The sequence below is a fragment of the Schistosoma mansoni genome (assembly GCF_000237925.1).
Source record: "Schistosoma mansoni, WGS project CABG00000000 data, chromosome 3 unplaced supercontig 0141, strain Puerto Rico, whole genome shotgun sequence".
NCBI classification, from domain to species: domain Eukaryota; kingdom Metazoa; phylum Platyhelminthes; class Trematoda; order Strigeidida; family Schistosomatidae; genus Schistosoma; species Schistosoma mansoni.
Genome location: NW_017386011.1, coordinates 668,782 through 690,797, shown reverse-complemented (window position 1 = coordinate 690,797; position 22,016 = coordinate 668,782). Strand labels below are relative to the sequence as shown.

The following is a 22,016-nucleotide window of genomic DNA, read 5'->3' as shown; positions in this document are numbered from 1 at the left end:
CACTGAAGTTAGTCCTGCACCATTAGTGTAACAACCAAAATGTTAATATCCGGCTTGAACCTAGAACCACTTGATCAAAGTTTATTCGATTAGACGAAAGTTCGTTATTATGTATAGCGCACGAAGCATATTTGAGCGACTTGTATTTAATTATATCAAAACACACACTGTTTTCAATTCAAATGGTCCTAATATAATAAGGTGAATAAACTACATCAAAAGTACAAAATACCTCAATTGGCACAGTTTGTGTTATATTTTCAACGGTTTCCCTGACATAAAATAACGTCCTAATCGGCAAGAGTTCGATACCTGAGGATCGCCAAAGTATTCTCAACAAGATGGGATCAGATATCCATCTTTGAAGACTAAAGCAACCTTTCCAAGCAGACAATCCAAGCTTAACAGTCACATACTGGACCACAATGTGACCTTGAATGTAGTCAATTACCACCTTATTGGTATTGATCCGGCGATATGTAACCGCAAACTTAAGTGACGAAAAGTAAGTTTTTAACCAGGGTCACATAATAAAAGCCCAGACGGTGTAGACAGAAGAACCTAAAGTGAGGTTAAAAGAGAGCTGGAAAAAAAATATAAATACAAAATAGTAATCTCCAATGGAATACTGCGAAGAAGTTTTCGGCGTTTTCTTGCCGTCACAATGAGTAAACAGTTGTTGCAATCTGTTAAAACTTGACAGCCCGTGAAAACTGTGATTTTGACAAACTCTCATTTGATAGATCATATCAATGAAAGTAACTTTATGATGGTGTTCTTCCGAATTTGACTGAATTGTGTCCTACTAAATACGCTCGGTGTTGGTGTACACTAAGGCGGAACCGTTTCAGTCAAGATCTCAGAGCGTGAAATATGATGACTATTTATGGGAACTAGAATTTTGCTGGGCAACATCATCATTCTATTGACAGGTCCATGGAAAATTTTATCAGCAAACCTGGAAAACAGGCAGACCAAAAAGGCACGTAGTGAGAAAGGAAGATAGGCTTCGATAACATTAGTACCGACGGAACATTCATCAACATTAGTGAGGATGTGCTAAAGCTCAGCGCCATCATAACATCGACGGCACTGGACTTCCTTAGCAAACGTGGGTCTCTCGGCACAGAATCCCTGAGTGCGATAGGAGCCCCCGAAATCTCTGTTAGTGATTGAACCACCGTCAACTAAGTTAAAAGGGACAGAGTATCACCGTCGAAGAAGCAGAAAACCCTAGGTATTGTAATGAAATCAGCTGGTGATTTGGTCGTACAGCCCATTCCAGGACTATTCAACCAGTTAGCAAGGAGCACAGGAATTTGAAACACACTTCAACAACCAAACAAAAAGATTGCCAACCTGAGCGTATTCAAAGACCTGGTAGAACGATCACGGTTCGTAATGATTCTCTCACCTTTGACCTTCTCATCAGTCTGCAGGACAAAAATAACAAGATGCTCTGAGAAGAGTTAAACAGGAAGTCCACCTTTCCCGAAATACAGCCTCTGAAGGCCACATGGATCACTTGCGGAAAAGACTTCAAGAATCAAAATAATCAACTACTACTTCGTGTAACGTTCACTAACGCTGCCGACCTAGAGGATGTCCTACTGTCTAGTCACTCACTGAAGTCAAATGGGAATACTGCCTGATATACTGAATTCTGAGCGCAATCTCATCAGGAACATTCCTCGTAAGTCTCGTGAGACGTTTTTTCGCTGAAGAAATATCATTGAGCAAGGTGTGCCAGAAAACACAGATCCTGACCACACAAACTATGATACTCGGGAATGGAAATTCATTAAGCAATCCTTGTGGCTCAAAAACATATTGACTGAACAAGTTGGGAGACTAGCCAAGCAGGACAGTGATTCTAAACCCCAGCTGATGAAGATGACCTTCACATCATCCTATGTGGCGGTTGCGACTCTCGAAGCATTTCGTACCAACAGACGCCGGTTGCCAAGTAGAATCCATGTGCACCCGGTTAAGCCACATGACGCCAGGATGAAGCACAAAAGCAAATTGGAGCTGTCTATTCCACTTGTGGACCGTGAAGACCATGAATAAAACATAGAAAGGATAGAGGCTACCAACTCGGAAAACCCTATGTAGGTTGGCTACCTATCCATTCACATAAGATAAACAGGATGAGGAAGCTCATGCGTTTCAAAATGAAAGCGTACACCTTGTTATATCTTGTGGCCGAGTGGATGCCTTGTTAATGTATGACTTGATAAGACCACCAATCAGGGAGCAGCGAATGATCGATTGGAACAGTGACACACGAAAACCGTACGAGCAGTCTACAGTACGTAACGGCCCTGCGATCTGCCTAGCCCAGCCAGTTAAGTCCAAAACACCAATAACAACCTCTGTGGTATGAATCATTATTCACAAATATACTGGGTTTATATACCAACCAAACAGACCTCATCGTACCATAAAATAGAAAATAACATTTGTACAATAATTGGCCAAGGCGGCTGTGAATAGGGGGAAAGTAATCAATAATAATAGTTCAAGGGTTGAAATAAGGCTAATGATAAGAGAAACACGAATATGAATAGTTTGGTTACGTAACAATTATGCAATGGGAAATAGGCATATTACATTTGTCCATAAATAGACCTTAGATTTGCCATTCATAATTCACCAGGGGTATAACACTGCTCATAAATGAACGTCGCTAGTTTACCGAATAAAATGAATAAGCTGAGCGAACTCAGTAATGCAAATTTGGCTCATCTGGTAGAAGTATCTGAAACTTGGATATCTCAATTTACGGACCATGTACTAGCAGTATTCGGGATATCTTTGTTTCCCAACCACAAAAAACAGGAATAGAGGGCGGAGTGGTCTTATACTTGCGATCTGACCTGACGGGACATCAAGTGCACAACCAAGAGTATATCAATTCTGACGAATTCGTATGGTGCTCACTAAGATTGTCTACCACCTCGATGTGTCTAGTCCCAGTCATCTGCAGAAAGCCCACTTCTAACATCGAGTACGACAATCATATGTTGGGAGGATTATCCTGTGATGATGCAACGGATATTCTAGTTTTACAACTGGATACCAGTAGCACCTTCCTAGAGTCAATTTCGCAGAAAATACGTACATTGGAGATCAAAAGTCTACTTAAGCTCGGTTCTTCAGCCTCATTGAAGATTTGGGATTACTCGAAAATGTCAAATCAGGAACTCAGTGAGGAAACAGTCAGACACCGTCGCGCTTAGACTGGGTATTTACGAACGAAGAATTCCTAATTGACAACCCTTAAATCCTGGCTCCCTCAGGGAAGACTTATCACGCCGTTATAACCCTCAGTTTTATCAGCAAAACTGAGCTAAGACATCCTATCGACAACAGGCGCTGGGATTTCAAACAGTTAGATTTGTCAGCTTCACAAAACAATCTACAACAGACGGATCGGGAAGTTTACCCTCAAATTGATGTGGATGTTCACTGAGATTTCTTACTACACACGTTCTTATGTGCTACATAGCATTCTGTTCCGCTGACAGTCCCCAAAATATACAAGCTGCCTAAAGTCATCAGGAATCGCACTCTTCGTTTGCTAGGTCGCAAAATGCAATACTGGGCGGAATACAAACAAACTAGTAACAACAGCGCACACAGGCAATTCAATCAGGTAAGGAATATATGCACAAAGGAAATAACAGAAGACAGATTTCAGTATCAGATAAAGCTTATCGATGAATTTGTCTCCAATCCGAAAAGCTTATTCCGTCATTCAGCATCTCTTCGACAAGCGGAAAATTGAGTTTTCCAACTGTTATGTCCAAATGGCCCGACCGACAAAGATGTGACGCCGCTGACCTTTTTCAGGACAGTACTTTCTGACATTTCAATCAACACACATTAACTATACTGATGGAAGCTTCACCTGCAAATCCATGGCACTTTCAGAAGTGAACCTGAGCGCTGAATCGGTAAGCCAAAACTGCAACACCCAAAAAACGACACTTCTGACGCGGATATGTTCCGTTGTGCTATACTGAAGGAAGCAGCTTCCATCTTGGCAACACAACTTGGCATGATTTTCTCAAACTCTCTAATCCGAGGCTGACTCACATCACACTAATTTTCAAAGGGGTCGAAACAGCAAACCTTCAAGTTACTGACCAGTAGCACTGCTCTCTATACCCACAAAGATTGTGGAGTCCCTGATATGCGACGGTCTATATGACTATTTACTATCCATAAACTTCTTTTCACCCCAACAGCACGGTTTCAGAAAAGGTCGGTCCTGTAAAATCAACCTTCTGACTGTGGTGGACAGATAGGGTTCAGTACTAGGACCTCTTCTTTTCTTGATTGATATAAACAATCTTCCACAACAGATGTCATAAGATTTTTTTGTTGATGTGAAACTCTGAGAAAAAGGATGCAACCAAGAGGATAAACTGGCCCTTCAGGAAGATCTGGCTGGACTTCAAAGTTAAGCAGATGACACCGACTTACCTTTAACACTTCCAAGTGTAAAGTATTCCATCTGAAACATGTTGCAGATTACAACCTAGGCGACTCCCCTCTGAAAATATCCCAAGTTGAAAAAGATCCAGGAAAGTTTGTTCCCTACAATCTGAAGTCTCACGCTAACTGCGACAAAAATACCTTACGAGCTAACCTTACCATTTGAACCATTTGGAATGACCCTTTGTAGGTCGCTCACGGCGCATGGTTTCGATGTAGTCGATCTTGATTCACGACATTATGCTTTCAGTTATCTGACTGCTTCAATATAGCTGCTGTGTTATTAATCTATGTTGTCAATCTCTTTCATTAATAAACGTAAGTTCACTATGTGTCTGCTCAGTCGTCAGCCCACTTACAAATCACTGTGCTTTCGTCTTCCAGATTCTCGCACGCTACTGTTCACTCTTCCAGTGCATAACATACACCTAAGGTAAAAACAAACCCACCAAAGGCTCAACTTTACATCGGATGGTTGATGAAGTTTGCGATTCGCCCCCAGGCCTTTTGGACTTTACTGTTATTAATAGAGGTCAGAAAATCATTGATGAATTAAAAAACTCAGACTTTCCTTCAAAACACGCGTACGTTCCCAAATTTCTCATATTTAGCATCTTAGACTATATGCTGCAGTTTTTACTGGCTTTCGTTCAGTTCGTCTGGCAGCTGAATGGTAATTTTAGGTCTTGTAATTTTTTCAGGATATCATCCCGCTTAAATGATCCACTTTTCATCAAAGATTTTGAAATCGACTTTCATGTACTTCTGAGTCTGGGAGGAAATTTTGAATCGGATGTCTCGTCATTTTTGTCAGCTGCGCGAGTTGCTTTAGGATGGGACTATGTATGTGATCATCGGGCACAAATCCCTTTACTTCATCTGAGAGTAAGTATGCTAGGTTGAATAGTGATCTTCAGGTCAAACCTCATGATGCACTCCATTTAAAATCTGTTTTCGTGAAATCGTTTGGTCTGTCGATTCCTCTCCTACTGACTGATGACAAGCCCCTAGAGTTCATAGTAGATACGGACACCTCTGTTGTATGCAAATTTTCCGACTCCAGGATATATACCCTGCTTCAAAAAATTTCAGAAACATTTCTTGAAAACTTGAAGAAAGGTAAGAAGACAGGATATCTGAGTATTTCTTCATACTAGTGATTTTTCATAGCTTTCAGTACCCTTGATATCTTGGTTCATTAATTTACTGAGGCTATCAAAAAAAGCTTCTAAGCAACCGTACATCCAACAAAAGCTTCCAAAATCCAGTAAAATTTATTGATCTTTCGATTAGAACTGCTATCATGTTACTGTTTTTGTGGCTGTTTGGCGAACACGCCTTGCTGTGTCGAGATGGACTTCTGTAGGACTATGTCCTTGAAATTTCTATCCTCAAGATGACATAAAGGGGATATTTTACAGTAAGATTCAGAGAGTAGTACTTGGAAGTATTAGTTTTGGCTAATGGAAAATTTTTACCAACTCAACACACGGTTCGAACATTTCTCAGCATTTACTTTGGGCCTGAATTCCAGGCAAAAATAACACTCCTAAAAAATTTTTTTGTGAGTAGTCCTTACTTTAGCTATGTTTTTCAGACCTTGTCCTTATAGAAACTCTAGTAAGCAATAATGTTATTTCTGTGGCGAACAAGATATGCTATTGCAGCTTCATAACTGCATAATCGTGAAAACTATTCACCTTACCTTAACATTGCTAACGCGTAAGTTGAATTACATATAAACGATGCTGCAGTACAATTAGTAATCAATCATTCGTACGCCACATACATTTAAATTTACTAGTCATGTTTTAGTTACAAAGCAGAATTAAGTGTAGCATTTTCGCTAAGTATAGTTAGTATTTAATAGGCTTTCGGTTGGTTCCAGCGGTGCACTTTCGTACTTTTGTGTTTTGTTATGCTTCCTTGAATTGACCTTTGTTTCGTATCGCATTAACTTTGCTTATCTACTTAAAGTACTTCGTAATATTAGCAGGAAAGTGACCCAGTAAATCTTGTTTACTTTTGTGACACAATAAGTCTTTGGTTTCCATTTCTATTCCATCTTTTCTAGCTGACGTAAACGTCTGCGTGGTTTCTAATCCAGGCAAATTAAATTATCCTTTCACGTTAGTCAGTAGTATCAATAATGCTGAGAAAAATCCAGTTTTGAACCAACTAAATGAAATGTACTTATCCGGTCGTTACATTATTAACGAATTCGACCAATCGGTTAATCATCGGTTGAAATTCTGTTTATACTCACATGATCCTCGTCTGAGAGATCCAAGTTACGAGGTACGTTCATTGTTTCTGTCTTTCATATACATTTACATGAAAATTGAGAACTTCAAACTCCTGAATTTATTGGGGATTTATTATCAAACTTCTTTTCCGGGAATATATTTCTTTGGGTGGTCGTTCCTCTTGTTTGCAATAAAAATATATCAACAGCTTGATTAAAGATATCCAGTTGAGAGAGTCGATTAGTGAGCAGTATAGTATTTTAGAATATACATTTGTTTTTGTTCAAAATCGTAACTCGACGTTACGACTGATAAGCGATTAGATCGCTAAGTATGGCTCCAAAGTTAGGCTGTTGTAGATTGCATTTTATTAACGTGATATATCATATATGAATATCACAAACATTAAAGCTATCAGTTTACTGGAATTGTGATTGCCACTCCAAATGTAGACTTTTTCCGTACACTGTGGGCACTAATTCGGGATTATCTTCTCTTTGTTCAAACTTTCATAGACTTTTAGCGAACTGCAAATGAAAGCTTAGTTATTCAGCTACTTAAGATGAGTGTCTGAATTAAGTTCAACGTGATCACAATGTTGTGGATCTAAACAGTACAATTTTCACGATTCTTCTAACCCGAACTACTTATTTATTTATTTAGACAAACATTGGCACAAGGTGGCGTCAAACAGATATGTGTCACACAAATCATTCGATTTGTGTGAGGGCTTGGATACTACCCGAACTCTCAGACTGAGGCAGGAATTACCCGAATGTATACAAGTGATATTTGAAATAAGTCATCTTCCATCTTGGTTGGTAGAGTTTGGATATATTAAACTATAGGCATACAGGTTTTGCTGTATGCACTGTTGGCCTCTGGTGCGTTAATTTTTCAATCAATATGCTAATGATTTTTACCAGTTTTGATAGAATCTTTGGACTTGATTTTCTAATTGGCCATTGCATTTATCACCCTAGTAAGGTAAGCCATGAGGTCAGGGAGAAACAATGGATCTCGGCAGCATCTACCACACTGATAGATGCTCGAAAACTCATCCCACCTGGCTCTGAACATAACGAAGAGCGGAGTCAGCTTAAGCGAAGGCTAATTAGAAGCCTATGCAATGATCGTGAACAGTGGTGGGTAGCGAAAGCAAGAGATGGAAAAGGCAGCAGCAATAGGTAACAGCAGACAACTGTTCAGGCTTGTTAAAGAGACCGGCATTAGGAACCCAACTATTAGCGAAACTATCTCAGACAAAGATGGGCATATCATTCATTCTCAATCCAGGAGATTGGATCGATGGGCAGAACACTTTAGGGATCAGTTCAACTGGCCTTCAGCCACACTTCAGTTACCCACGATCCCCAGTCGTCCTGAATGGCAAATTGAGGTAAGTCCTCCAACTCTTTACGAGGTTGAAAAAGCTATAGAAAATCTAAAGCGAGGGAGAGCCGCAGGCCCTGACAGGTTTACCCCTGAGATTTTTAAGGACGGCGGTACAGTATTAGCAGCGAGATTGTTGAAGTTCTAGGTAGAATCTGGACGTAATTCCATCTGACTGGTCCCAATCACTGATTGTGCCAGTCTATAAGAAAGGAAAAAAGTCCTCCTGTGACATTCACAGAGGAATCAGTTTGACTAATATAGTGTCTAAAATATTAGCTTCAATAATACTTAAGCGCCTAACCAAAGCTCGTGAAGAGCAGACTAGAGGAAACCAGGCTGCTTTTCGACCTGGACGTGGTTGCATAGACCAGATATCCACTCTACGTCAGGTCCTAGAACATAGACATACGTTCAGACGTCCCACAATAGTAGTATTTCTCGACCTTAAGGCGGCATTTGACTCCGTTGATCGTGAGGTTCTATGGCAGTGTTTGTCAGTGAAAGGAGTACCAAAGAAGTACATTAACCTCATAAAGGCTCTCTACTCGAACACAACTGGTCGAGTTAGAGCCTATGGCGAACTGTCATCAGAATTGATTACCTGAAGTGGTGTTCGTCAGGGCTGTCCACTCTTCCCATTCTTGTTTAACTTTGTCGTTGACATGCTTTTAGAGATATCACTTTCATCATCTCAATCTCCTGGAGTTGAACGTTTACCGGGAGACTCACTTGTTGACTTAGAATACGCCGACGACATAATTTTATTTGGTGAAGAGGCTGACAAAATGCAGAGTCTTCTGACCACTATAAGCAACAATGCAGGCATGTTCGGGATGCGATTCTCTCCCTCGAAGTGCAAAATGTTACTTCAGGATTGGGTTGCATCGACACCTGAACTAATGATAGGGAGTGAAGTAGTTGAGCGTGTTAATAGCTTCACTTATCTTGGGAGTCTCATCAGCCCTTGTGGTCTGGTGTGTGACGAAATCTCAGCACGGATACGGAAGGCGCGTCTAGCCTTCGCCAACTTGCGTCATTTATGGCGTAGGCGAGATATCCGTCTAGCAACAAAAGGACGGGTTTAGTGTGTAGCAGTTCGTTCCGTCCTACTTTATGGCAGTGAAACATGGCCAATAAGAGTAGAGGATATTCGTAGGCTACTAGTATTCGATCATAGGTGTCTTCGACGCATTGCTCGTATATCCTGGGACCGCCGGGTAAGTAATGCAGATGTTAGGAAACGGGTACTAGGTAAAGATGGCAAATCGATTGATGAAGTACTGAAACTTCATCAGTTGAGATGGCTGGGACATGTGTTACGTATGCCCAACCACTAACTGTCCCGATGTGCAATGCTTTATGGTGTAGGAGCAGGTTGGAAGAAAGCTAGTGGCGGCCAGACCAAAACATGGCATAAATCCATGAAGTCGCTGACAAGTGGACTGGGCCATGTTGGTACGTGTAGACTACCTGGTTGGGATTCGCGAGATGATAGCAACCGATGCTTAGAGACCTTGAATGACATGGCTCAAAATCGTTTGCAATGGCGAAGGTGCATCCACTCTTTGTGTTCTACCAAATTCTAATCTTCTGAATTCCTCATGTCCCTATCCTTCTTCTCTTTCCAAATTTATTTCACCGTATTATGCTCTTTCAGTAACATCTTCAAACCCTTATCTTTCACATAATACTTATACTCTTACTACTTCTACCAATATGGGATTTGAATCGACAACTTCATCTCTGTGCTAATGCGTTATGGCAACTCGAACAGATGTACGTACGTACGAAGTTCTACGTTGTAACTGACTGACTGTATTTATCAGCATTCACATACTTATTTTTTAAGCTAGACGCGCGATCTTTCAAAATACTAAATTTTTATCTTAAATGAGTGTTACAGTGACATCTCTTCTAAAGCATCAATATATACTTTTTTTGCTACTCAAGTGCACTAATTATCCGACCGTTATGTGTATATACCTGCAAACAGCAATTTGAGCAATAATTCAATATTTTAAATACGTGACTCTAAATCCTACATTTTCAAATTTTAACTCAGGTTTACCTACTCTACTGTGAAAAGCCCGATAATTTGTTTTGTATTAATATATCGTTCACAGTTCACAGTCCATTTAATGTATTGACTTGATTGTTATCATTAAGGTACAAAGGACTTGTGGAAATAAATTTAATTTTGGTGGAGTTTTGTTCTCTGAGCTGGATGGTTTGGTCATTGAGCTTTCATCGTTATTCTGGTTGACATCGTCAGCAGAAACTTTACTTCTACCTGAGGTTTGTGCTGATGACGTTGTTTAGAATAACGTTGAAAGCTCCACTACCAAACCATCAAGCTCAGAGAACACAACACCAAAATCATCCACCTGAGATACAAATCTTCTTCATCTCAAATTCAATTTGGAAATAATTTTTGTCAAACTGGTATCTGCTAGAAAACAGGTTTTTTTTAAGTGGACGAATTATCATAGGACTATTATGATCTTCAGTCCACCATTGATTTCCAATTGGATCAAAGGGCAAAGTCTAATGAGCCCCTGTACACTTCACACTTATCAGACCAATGACATACGACAAGTGACTGTGGGTAACGTTCAGCAAAATCTCCATTCTTATCAGCACACCAAAATTCTCCACTTTTAACGATCAGTTAAAATGCCAGGATCGTCAGATGAAGTACTTTTTATTCTTTTATATTCACCATGACTCAAGACATTACAACATACAATAAATACCCGATTGCACAGAAATATAAAAAAGGAATCCTAATGTGCACATAATTAGGTCATCATTAAAATAGAGTAATAAATGCATAATTACTTAACGACAGTTTAGGAACGGCAAAACATATAACGATAGTGAATAATTGAGATACTAACATGTGCATCATATTTCTTCGTGGAACGGTTTTAAAAGTTTCGCTCTCTCCAAATATCCTCTCTTACGTAACAGTATGTATCAAAACCCTGCCCATTTTAGTATTTTTAATCTTAGCATAATTTCTAAATTTTTAATAAGCTCACTTATACGGACTTGATTTGGTTAAGGTAGCACGTAAGTCCCCAGTCAGTTAGCTGAATGATCCCACCTACGGTCTCATCCATGTTTTATATTTACTAGTTGTGTATATAAAATAGTTTTATATATTAGGGTGTTGTTAAGTCAACTAAGTCAGAAGTTAAGTAAGCATGAAGTGATAATTGGAAGTAAGTTCTCAAAGAACCCCCTATCTAACAATATTGTCGACCAGTGTTCTGTGAATTGCTTATACTATTGGAGGTTTACGAAGACGCAACGGCAATGGTATGCGTTTCCTCAGGTCCGTTATATATATATATATATATATATATATATATATATATATATGATTTAATAAAATGCAACGGTTATGTTTACACTGGTTGATCCTTGAATTATCATCAACGTTATTCCATTCAGTTCTTAGCTCCGGTGAAACCCCGTCATCGAACGTGCTGTGTGATTACTAGACGAAGAAACTAAACGTCACGTCGCACTTTGCTTCATGTTAAGTAATCAGAGACAATTGGATGAAATCCTTGTAGTACTAGACCTGGGTTTCGTGCTAGTTCCCACATATTAGCTAGACTTTCGTGCGGTTCTAATGTATACCGCCCAGTATCGCATTCAGAGGTGATATCACTCAACATGGCTTCCTAATTATTTACCACAGTTTTTCTATTTTCATTAAGGCTTTGTAGATTCCTAACAATCTACTAGATAGCTAGTTATTTCGACGAATTAGTAATACAATTTTAATACAATTCATTTCTTTCTCTAACTACATGCAGTCACGATTAGCTTATTATATTGACTTTACTTGATTTCTAATACAATGGTTTCGAAAAAGCACGTATGTTTTCATATCACAAATAATTAAATATTTGCGCATATAAATCCTAGGTTATCAACCTTTCGGTTTGTGTGTTGTATCAAAAAAGAATATTATATATGTATGCTAAAATAATCCGTCATATTTTGAGAGGATATAGATGATTTGTAGCTCATGTAGATGATTTTGGTGGAATTTCGTTCTCTGAGCTGGATGATGTGATCGTCGAACTTTTGTTGTTACTCTGAACAACATCATCAGGACAAACTTCAGGTGAAAGTGAGGTATTCGAATCTTTCTGCGTATGGCTAACAGCTTGTTCCGTTGACCTTCATTTTGATTAGCTATTGCTGACCTTTAACCTATCGTTTATATATTTATTTTTATTATTTCTACCTTTGACCTGATTTTTTATCCCATAGTTGTCCATAGTTTTTCTAATCGATTGGTAAATTGAGTCTATTTTGATGTGTTTAGTGATTGAGCTGAGTGACAAGTTCCTAAAAGTTCTTACAACTTCTCTCGATTCCCTCTGTCCAAGATTTCAACATTTGTCTAGTCAAATTTATATTCAGGATTTTCCTCATGCATTGATATAAGTGAAGATAAATTGTGGCGTTCGCCTGCTAGTTGGTGCTTATGCAGATGAAAATGAAAAGAGCACCCACTTTGTTCAATGTAGTGTTTCTCGCATTTGGAACAATGTATTTTGTTGATGTTATTTGACTTTTCTACTTTTATTTTATTCTTTGGCCTGCATAAAGTTAATCAAAGGGACGTTGCTGATTTATGTGCCACATATATTGTTTACGGCCTCAAATATCTTGTAATTTAAGAGGGGGACTATCAGTAGTAGAGTACACGAACTGGTTATGGATTAGTGGTTTGAGTTACAACCACTGACTGATGCAGATTTTTACTCAAGTAAGATGTTGAGCATCCTCACTGGCTTCCCATCGTTACAATATTTATCGACGTAGATCAGTTTCCATACGACCTTTTATATTTGAAAGTTCAGAAATACATCCTAGATTTCTCAATGCAAAATGTTCGGAATGCCAATCTTTTCAGTATCATCATCTGATAGGACTATATTATCTGTATAGCCTTAATCGGTTTAAGATATGTCTAGAGATGTGGGTATAGTCATTTATGTACAAGTATTCATACGCTCTTAAATCGAAGAAACATCGTTCAGATACGAAACCTCCTATTATGCAATTTCATGACTATTCACAAGTGTCAGATGGCTTTGAAATATAAGCTTTGAGAGTTTATTAACTTAGCATCTTACTTTATAGATAATAGTGGTAGAATAGTAGTACTAATTTTAATCTGATTTACATACCAAGTACAGGTTTATGTATCTGTCTTTGAAAACTAGCGATCTTGTCCTGGTTGCCAAAACAGGAGTAGATGAAGTAAAGTGCGAAAAAAACGACCTGTCGGTTAAAAAGCCGAGTGCTTTAACCAGACAAAATAATCAAACTAGAGTAATGAAAAGTAGTCGGTAGGAATTATTTCTGGCTCCTTTACCTAATTGAACACTTTAGTTAGTTAAAACACTTCGTCTTTTGTTTCCCATGAACATAAAACCATTTCAATTGTAAGGTATAGAAAACCAGTTCTTATCATAGTATGTTTAGTAATTTACACCAATTTTCGTTCAATCTTAGCGGTGAAATACTTAGTTTGCAAAATATGGATTACATCTCTATAATGGAAGTGGTTTAACCTCTACATTAAGTTTAGGCTTTCAAAGAATCCTAAACAACATTTGTTCAATTCATGATGATTTCTAAATAATCCCTACTACCTATAGGTCTGATTGTATTTCTCAAAATAACTTGATTTTTCTGTAGGCTGTTATATTTCAGTAACTTATTACTATCATCTCGATCCCTCAAGTGTTTCATCTCACGTTATTAAAGTCATGCATCTGTAGTTCAATTAATTACTTACTCCTGTATCTCTCATGAGAGTATAGGCTACTGACCAGGGTTCTCTAACCAATTCTATCTTGGGCTCTTCTTTCCAACTGCTACTCTTTTGATGCCTGCCTCCAATTCCCAACACAACGTGTTTTCTAGTCTTCCTCTTTTTCTTTTCTCTTCAGGATTCCAGATGCTTTCTCATGATCAAGGAAGTTGATGTATAGTAACAAGTTCCATTTAATTAATTGTTCAATAATGATTCGTAGTGTCGCGTTTTGTTCTAGACACGACCCGTTCCTTATGGAATCCAACCTGTTGATCTCTAAGTCGGGTGTCTACTGAATCTTTCATTCGGTGCAACAATTTCTTTGACAGTTAAAGTTCCCGTTTAAGTACTAATCCTTATAACATCATTTACATTCCTTTTCATACTATAGGCTGTTTAGTATTGTAATATGGTTGTTCGGCCCTTCTGATATTACTTAATAATCTATAGATAACGTAATTCAGGATAGCTGTATAGCTAATTCTGATGAAGGATATAATTTTCTCTAGTTGGATAACTGCTATGTCATGATTAATACATTTGATCATTATCGTTATTATTATTTAAACACATAAATATTGGTAAAAGGAAGCACCAGATACATATGCGCCGCACAAATCTCATTCGATTTGTGTGAGGGCTGTGATACTGCCCACGTGCCCAAACTGAAGCAGGTGATTTTCTTAGGGGACCACACCCGGAGCCTTTGACCTAAAGGTCCGATCCACAAGGCAGTGGAGCATCGTGAAGAGATGCAGTCCCATGGTAGCCGGTGACCATAGATTGATTCATACGCCATTTGTTCCTTCAGGATACTGGAGCCAGCCCATGTGCACCATTGGTTTGGAATCAGGGTTTTCCAACTCCCTTAGGTGAACTTTCCGTGTCCACCAAACCCGGTTAAAGCACCGGACATTCGCTTTTCGTCCTCTCGATTTCGTAAACAACACCCGTGGTGCGAGAATGCAGTGAGTAGGACTTCCCTGTCAGAGGCCATATACGCGTGGCCGTGTGAGAGCATTTGAAGAGGGAGATCGGACTCTTCCCACTCTCGGCCGTACCAGGGCATTTGGGGGCTATAAAAAATACAAATTACTAAAAAATCTTAATAAGACCACTGTAAATGAAATAATCTTGAAGAGTTTAACTACAAATGAAATATACATGTTCTTCAATTCTGTATTTATCTTCCTTTTTGATAGGTATTCGAGATGTTAACAGATCTAGAATCCTATTCATCTTCCCCATTCATCAATCCACATATCACTAATGATTATAATAAAAGCGGTGATCAAAAACCTTCAACTTTTATTAATTGTAATACTAAATTGACAGATAGTTCTAATAACAGTCAGTCACAATGTGACGTATCTTCGAATCAAGTTCCTGTCTGTGCGATTAATTCACCTGGATGTCGAGAACGTTTTCTAGAACATTACGTTGGTGATTATATATTACTGTTTGATTCAGTTTCTTTTAATGAACGACAAGGATGTCCATTGGGAATTAATTTGTGCACTGGTGAGTCTGGTTTGTTTAACATATCTGCTGGTAGACGTGTACCACAAAGTCAAACTTGGACATTACATTGGTGAGTTAAATTTGTATATCATATTTCTGTATATAGTTCTGTCTAAAAATATTATTGCGTGTTTATTATAAGGGTATTATTTTTACTAACTGCCAACATGGCTCAGACTAGAAGTTAGTGACTTCATGCTCTGATGCCACGTTTTGGTTTGACCGCTCCTAACTCTCTTCCAACCATTGCCAATACTAGTCAGCATAGCGCGTCGTGGTAATCGGTGTTCAGGCATATGTAACACGTGGCCCAACCATCCCAGTCGATGAAGATTCATGACCATTAACTTGGTAAACCTATTGAGAATACTTTATTATTTATTATTATAAGCCTTATTCACTATTATATATGATATTTTATTCTCTGTTCCACTTTATACACCTAACGTATAAGAAACTTAAAGATGGCAGGGAACTCCTCATATCTTTCTAATTAGAGAATCGATATCGCACTATATACACAGTTTTAAGTCTAGGTTAATGAATTTAACTCTAGAATATTGAGTTGAGATCATTTCAGTGAAACCACTACTTCATCTTGAGTAATGAAGAGATTATACATATAATTTGTATACAGCTTCTTAGTATTGGATGAGGATATGAAATGAGTGCTTAGAAACTTATTTTCACTTTAAACAATATACTACTGAGTCGAGAGAGAATTTTAGCTCTCATCAAAAAGTATTTATGATAACATCGATGTATATACACCTCTATGGAAGGATAATAGTTGTAGTTAAAACCTCAGCAATATTTTCTAATCAACAACTAATGCTTGACGTTGTCGTCTATATAGCTAATCCCATTTGATACAACCTAAAATATTTATTTTTTAGAGTCCGTAATATTCCTGATACAGCCTTTTTAAGATCACGCGTGCCATTTAACTCGTCTCCTTCGACGTTCGTGCACCGATGCAGATTATCTGACCGCAGCTACAACGTTGGGGTGATGGTCAGGGTTGCCTATCACGATGACGTAACCGAGCTATATCGTCTGAAACACATGTTCCTTTAGGTTCTACTGTTACTTCCTTGATCTGTCTACCAACTTTCGTGCAGAGGATAACTTGTCTAATGTAGATTAAGACCTTGACGCGATAGGCTGACTGGCTTAGCCTTGAGGTTAGTATGCGTGGGTTTGAAAGTGATATCAACTGCTTGGGATAGAAAAACGAAAACTATTCTATCGCCTGATTGGCTGACAAGCACACACTCTCTCTCGAGAGAGAGAGAGAGAGAGAAGATAAAGTCAACTGGAACACTACTTGATTTATTCCCAATTCCGATCTGGTTCCCGATTTCAGATTAGTGTAAAAAGATACATGAGTAACCTGACCACAACGCACAAAAATTAGGAAAATACAGCTATGTCCAAAACTGGAGATTAGAGTAGAAAATCGAGTACCAAAGATTACGTTTAAATTACAATAGTTTTGGGACAGAAAAGCCTATGACATCAAACACATTAAACGAAAGCTTATGATATGTAGAACAGACTAGGGACAAAAGTAGATGTTACTGTTTTACAAGCTTTGAATTAAATGAAATAACGTCCCCAGAAATAGCTCCCATATTTTGTCAAGGCTTCTTGTTTCTCTGTTCGCATCATCTACCATTTTAGGCAGGTCGGTTGGATAACGATAAGACTAAAAGTAGGAACTTAATGCCTGAGGGCGAAGTCGTACTTCTGACTATATAGATGTGTGACAGCAGTAAAGTGTTTCCCTCGAACAATGCTTTGCTTGAAGGGATTACGAGATCACCTAAAATCGGCGAATGGAGCAAAGGATCAACAACACAACGACAAGACAATCTAACCTATTTTAATGTACCGTAGCCCCGCTACCTGAAGGAAGATTATTTATTTATTTATTTAAACACATATATATTGGTACAAAAGGGCACCAGGTACATATGCGCCACACAAAATAATGAAAGTAGGAAGGGAAGGGATGAAAAGATAAGGCGGACTAAAATGTACAACCAGAAGACTCTTTCAAATAGGAAAGTAAGAACCATACTTTATGTAGAAAGTAAAAGAAGGTTGCAGCAGGATCGCCACTGGTTTCTATTCTGAGCCATATCTGATAACGTCTCTAGCCACTGTGTTGCACCATCTCTCGGACCCCAACCAAGGAGTCGTGAAGGACCAACAGAAGCTAGCCCTTTGCAGCTCTCTTTCATGCCACGACACCATGTCATACACTGACCTCCTCTCCGCTTTTTCCAACCAGTCCCAGGGTCGGCAAATAATGCACGACGTGGAAGTCTCTGGGACGACATTCGTAAAACATGTCCAAGCCACCGAAGTCGGTGTTTCAAGATGGTGACACCAATTGAATTATCGTCTCTGTGCCCGAACACACGATGCCGAACCTCTGCATTACTAACATGGTGTTGCCACTGGATGTCAGCAATCCTTCGGAGACAACGATGATCGAACACAGAGAGACGTCTAACATCCTCAACTCGGAGAGGCCAGGTTTCACAAGCATAGAGCAAAACTGCTCTCACCGACGCGTTGTAAATCCGACTTTTTACAGCCAGACTAACATCACGAAGGCGCCAAAGATGGCCCAGATTGGCATAAGCCGATCTGGCTTTCCTTATACGTGCATCAATCTCATCACTCACGCCACCACCAGCACTTATATAGCTACCTAGATACACGAACTTCTCAACTACTTCGATCTGCTCACCATCCAGGGTGAGTACAGGATTAGAATCCTGCCAGTCTTGTAGAAGTACTTTGCACTTGGAGGGTGCAAAGCACATGCCGTACCTGCGGACACTGATTGCCAACTGATTAAGTGCTGATTGCATGCCCTGGGCATTATCGCACAGTAAGACAATATCATCCGCATACTCAAGGTCGAGAAGTCGTTCTCCAGGCAACATATCCACACCGCCATTACTTACATCCATCAGAGCTGTTTCCAAGATGTCGTCGATGGCAAAGTTGAAGAGGAATGGTGAGATCGGGCAACCCTGCCTAACCCCACTGCTCGAATGGAACAAGGGAGAAAGGTGGTTGTATGCCCTCACTCTGCCTGAGGTGTTCGTGTACAGGGCCTTTAAGATGTTAATGAACTTCTCAGGCACACCCTTCTTCAATAGACAATCCCAGAGAACAGTCCTGTCCAACGAATCGAAGGCAGCCCTGATATCAAGAAACACTACGATTGTTGGCCTGCGATAAGTATGACGGTGTTCTAACATTTGGCGGAGGGTGAAGATGTGATCAATGCATCCTCGACCAGAACGAAAACCAGCCTGCTCCTCGCGAGTCAATCGTTCTCGGGTTTTAAACAACCTACGAAGAATGATAGAAGCCAATAGTTTGGACGCAATCGGAAGTAGACTTATCCCCCGATAGTTATTGCAGGAACAACGCGAACCCTTTTTAAAGATAGGGACGACTATTGACTCATTCTATGATGTTGGAACACTTTCTTGCTCCCAAACCTTTCCAAACAACACAGTCAATTCCTTAGTCAGAAAGTCGCCACCATCTTTAAAAAGAGCCGGAGGTAAGTCATCTGGGCCAGGTGATTTGTAGCGCTTCAAGAGTTGGAGTTCCTTGCGGACTTCCGCCTCGTTTGGTGGATCAGTCGTCACCGGCCATGGGGGGCAGGACAAGCTGGTTGATGTTGCCGGAGCAGCAGGCCAGTTGAACTGCCCTTCGAAAAATTCCGCCCATCGTCCAAGACGTCGGGAGATGTTAGTGATTGGCATCCCATCATCCTCGTAGATTGTTTCACTCACACCAGACTTCTTGCTGCCAGTGGCTCGGATGAGTTGGAAGAGCTTCCGGCAGTTACCAGATGCAGCTGCTGCTTCCATCTCATTAGCACGCTCCGACCACCAGGCTTCCCGGTCCTTACGCAAGCTTTGCCCAATTTCATTACGTAACAGCCTTCGTTTGTGGTCAAACTCACGGTCACCCGGAGTAGACCGACGGGCTTCCATCAGTTGTAAGGAGCCAGAAGAAACCCAGTGCTTGTAAGCGGGACGTTTCGCGAAGCCGCAAGCGGCTTTACTCGCCATTTTCATGGCGTCGTGAAGATGCAACCAATGCTCATCTATACTTTTCGGTGGGGTGTTAGCTAGCCTAGAGGCTAGCTCCGCTCGGTACTTACTTGCAACAGGAGTTGCAGCCAGTTTACTAATATCAATCCGTTGGTGGTGGTCAATCCTTCGGCCACTGAAAAGTAAGGTGAGATTGGCGCAGACCAGGGCATGATCAGACTCCAGATAGGTACTCCAAAAGGAGCGGCAGTCTTGTACACAACCACGCCAGCGGCAGCTGATCGCGATGTGATCAATCTGAGTCCAGGCTTGGGATGCAGAGGGAGGACGCCAGGTGGCACACCGGCGATGACTGTGCCGGAAGTTAGTGCTGGCCAGAAACAGGTTGTGGTCTGTGCACAGTTGCAGCAAACGGTCCCCGTTATCTGTCCTGCGACCAACAAGTCCCCATCGGCCACCTAGACGACTCTCTTCTGTGCCTAGACGCCCGACCTGTGCATTCAAGTCTCCGGCTAGTACTACAATATCTGTCGAACGCGCTTTCTGGAGAAGAACTGTTAACTGATGGTAAAACTCATCCTTGATTGCATCCGGGCTGCAATCTGTCGGGGCATAGGCGGAGATGACGAAAAGACACCGTTTCTCACGCCGGTTTCTTCTCAATTTGATGGAACTTTCTAATCTAACAGCACATAACCGACTGTTAATGGGGAACCAATCGATTAGTGCTGCCTCAGCCCTAGCGCTTAGTGCGACACCAACGCCAGCAAGACCAGACGAAGATGCCACAGGGTCCCCGGATAAGCGCACGTGGAACAAGCTTTTCGAGACAGATGGAGAGCGGATTTGTAGTACTTCACTAGAGTCTTGAATACGGGTCTCGGATAGACAGCAAACATCAACATTAAGACCTTCCAAAGACATAGCCAGCCCTATCTGTTGTCTGATCTGCATTAGTGTGCGAACGTTGAAGGAAGCCAGCTTGAACGGCGTACGCGGTTTCAGAAAGACTGCCTCAGTATTCATTATCGGTGGAAGCATTCACTTTCAACCAGACAGTGACTGGAGATCGTTTAGATAGGACAGATTTTCCACCAAGAGCGAGCTGATGCATAAGTTGAAGAGTAAGGTTACACAAATTGGGGGTAAAAGGGGGTGAATTAGCGATATGGTAAGTAATAATAATAATAATAATGATACTAATAATAATAATAATAATAATAATAATAATGATAATAATAACGTAAATTGTCTTGCTTATAATACGAGCAGGAATAGAATCGTCAATAGAGTTCGTCATTTCATTCATTTGTGTGTGGGCTGTGATACTGCCCGGGTGCCCAAACCGAAGCAGGTGGTTTTCTTAGGGGGCCACACCCGGAGCCTTTGACCTAAAGGTCTGATCCACAAGGCAGTGGAGCATCGTGAGGAGATGCAGTCCCATGGTAGTCGTTGACCAATGACAGGTTCTTCCGCCATTCGTTCCATCAGGAAACTGGAGCCCATGTGCACCATTGGTTTGGAATCAGGGTTTTCCAACTCCCCTAGGTGGACCCTCCGTGTCCACCAATCCGGTTATAGCGCCGGACATTCGCTTTTCGTCCTCTCACTTTCGTAAACAACACCCCCGCCACGAGAAGGCAGTGAGTAGGACTTTGATATTACACAGTTGCCCAAACAGAAGTAGGTGGAGAGGGGTTTAAACCTAGGAATTAGTGGCCGAAAATCGAGGGCCTTAACATTACTAAGCCACCAATCGTAGCAGGTTAGAATCAAAATAGGAGAGACCAAACCGAGACTCATTGTGAGTCCGCGAAGTCGCCTACCACTAATCTGAGCCATGTTAGTAGGTGCAAACCACCTAATTGGGGTTCCGTACAAAAACCATGATCACTGGCTGGAGACTTTGAGTGACTCAGATCGTAGGGAAGTTGTAATGTTGTAGATGCAGACACTGTTTTTTCCTGAGTCTCGAGCTTTAAAAGTAACTTGAGATTCTTTTATTCCGAGGATTCCCTATTTTTTCCCGAATCAAACTGTTCATAACGTTTTTCACTGCCATTGATACGACTCGGTCAGTCAGCTACAACGCAGGAGCAGGCACATATATGCATCGGTCCAAGTTGCCACACCTCGTTAGCATAAGATGAACACGGAATTCATAGTAGTGACTTCGATGGTAGTAATACATAAAAGATAGATTGTGCATAAGGATATAGTACAGGAAATAAAAGTTAGTTGGTAGAAAGGCAGACAGCAATTTTAACGTCACAGTTTAAGAAAGACATAGAGCGTATACACCGACGCCATTGTGATCAATTCTGAGCTTTATCGTCCAGAGTCTCCAACCACTGATTACGTTAGTCACGTGGACCCCAACCAAGTAGTCTGCATCTACCAACATGGCTCAGA

General features: G+C 40.5%; 1 protein-coding gene across 1 annotated transcript in view; it reads left to right on the top strand.

Moving 5' to 3' along the window:
• Positions 1-4,974: 4,974 nt before the first annotated feature.
• Positions 4,975-22,016, top strand: part of Smp_151720 (hypothetical protein) — a gene marked incomplete at both ends in the record, with an annotated part of 26,367 nt that continues 9,325 nt past the window's right edge. Inside the window, 5 exons of the mRNA XM_018791244.1 lie at positions 4,975-5,087; positions 5,205-5,388; positions 5,421-5,622; positions 6,578-6,801; positions 15,195-15,583. Of these exons, the coding sequence (XP_018645579.1) occupies positions 4,975-5,087; positions 5,205-5,388; positions 5,421-5,622; positions 6,578-6,801; positions 15,195-15,583 (1,112 nt within the window). The remainder of the gene's footprint in view (positions 5,088-5,204; positions 5,389-5,420; positions 5,623-6,577; positions 6,802-15,194; positions 15,584-22,016) is intronic.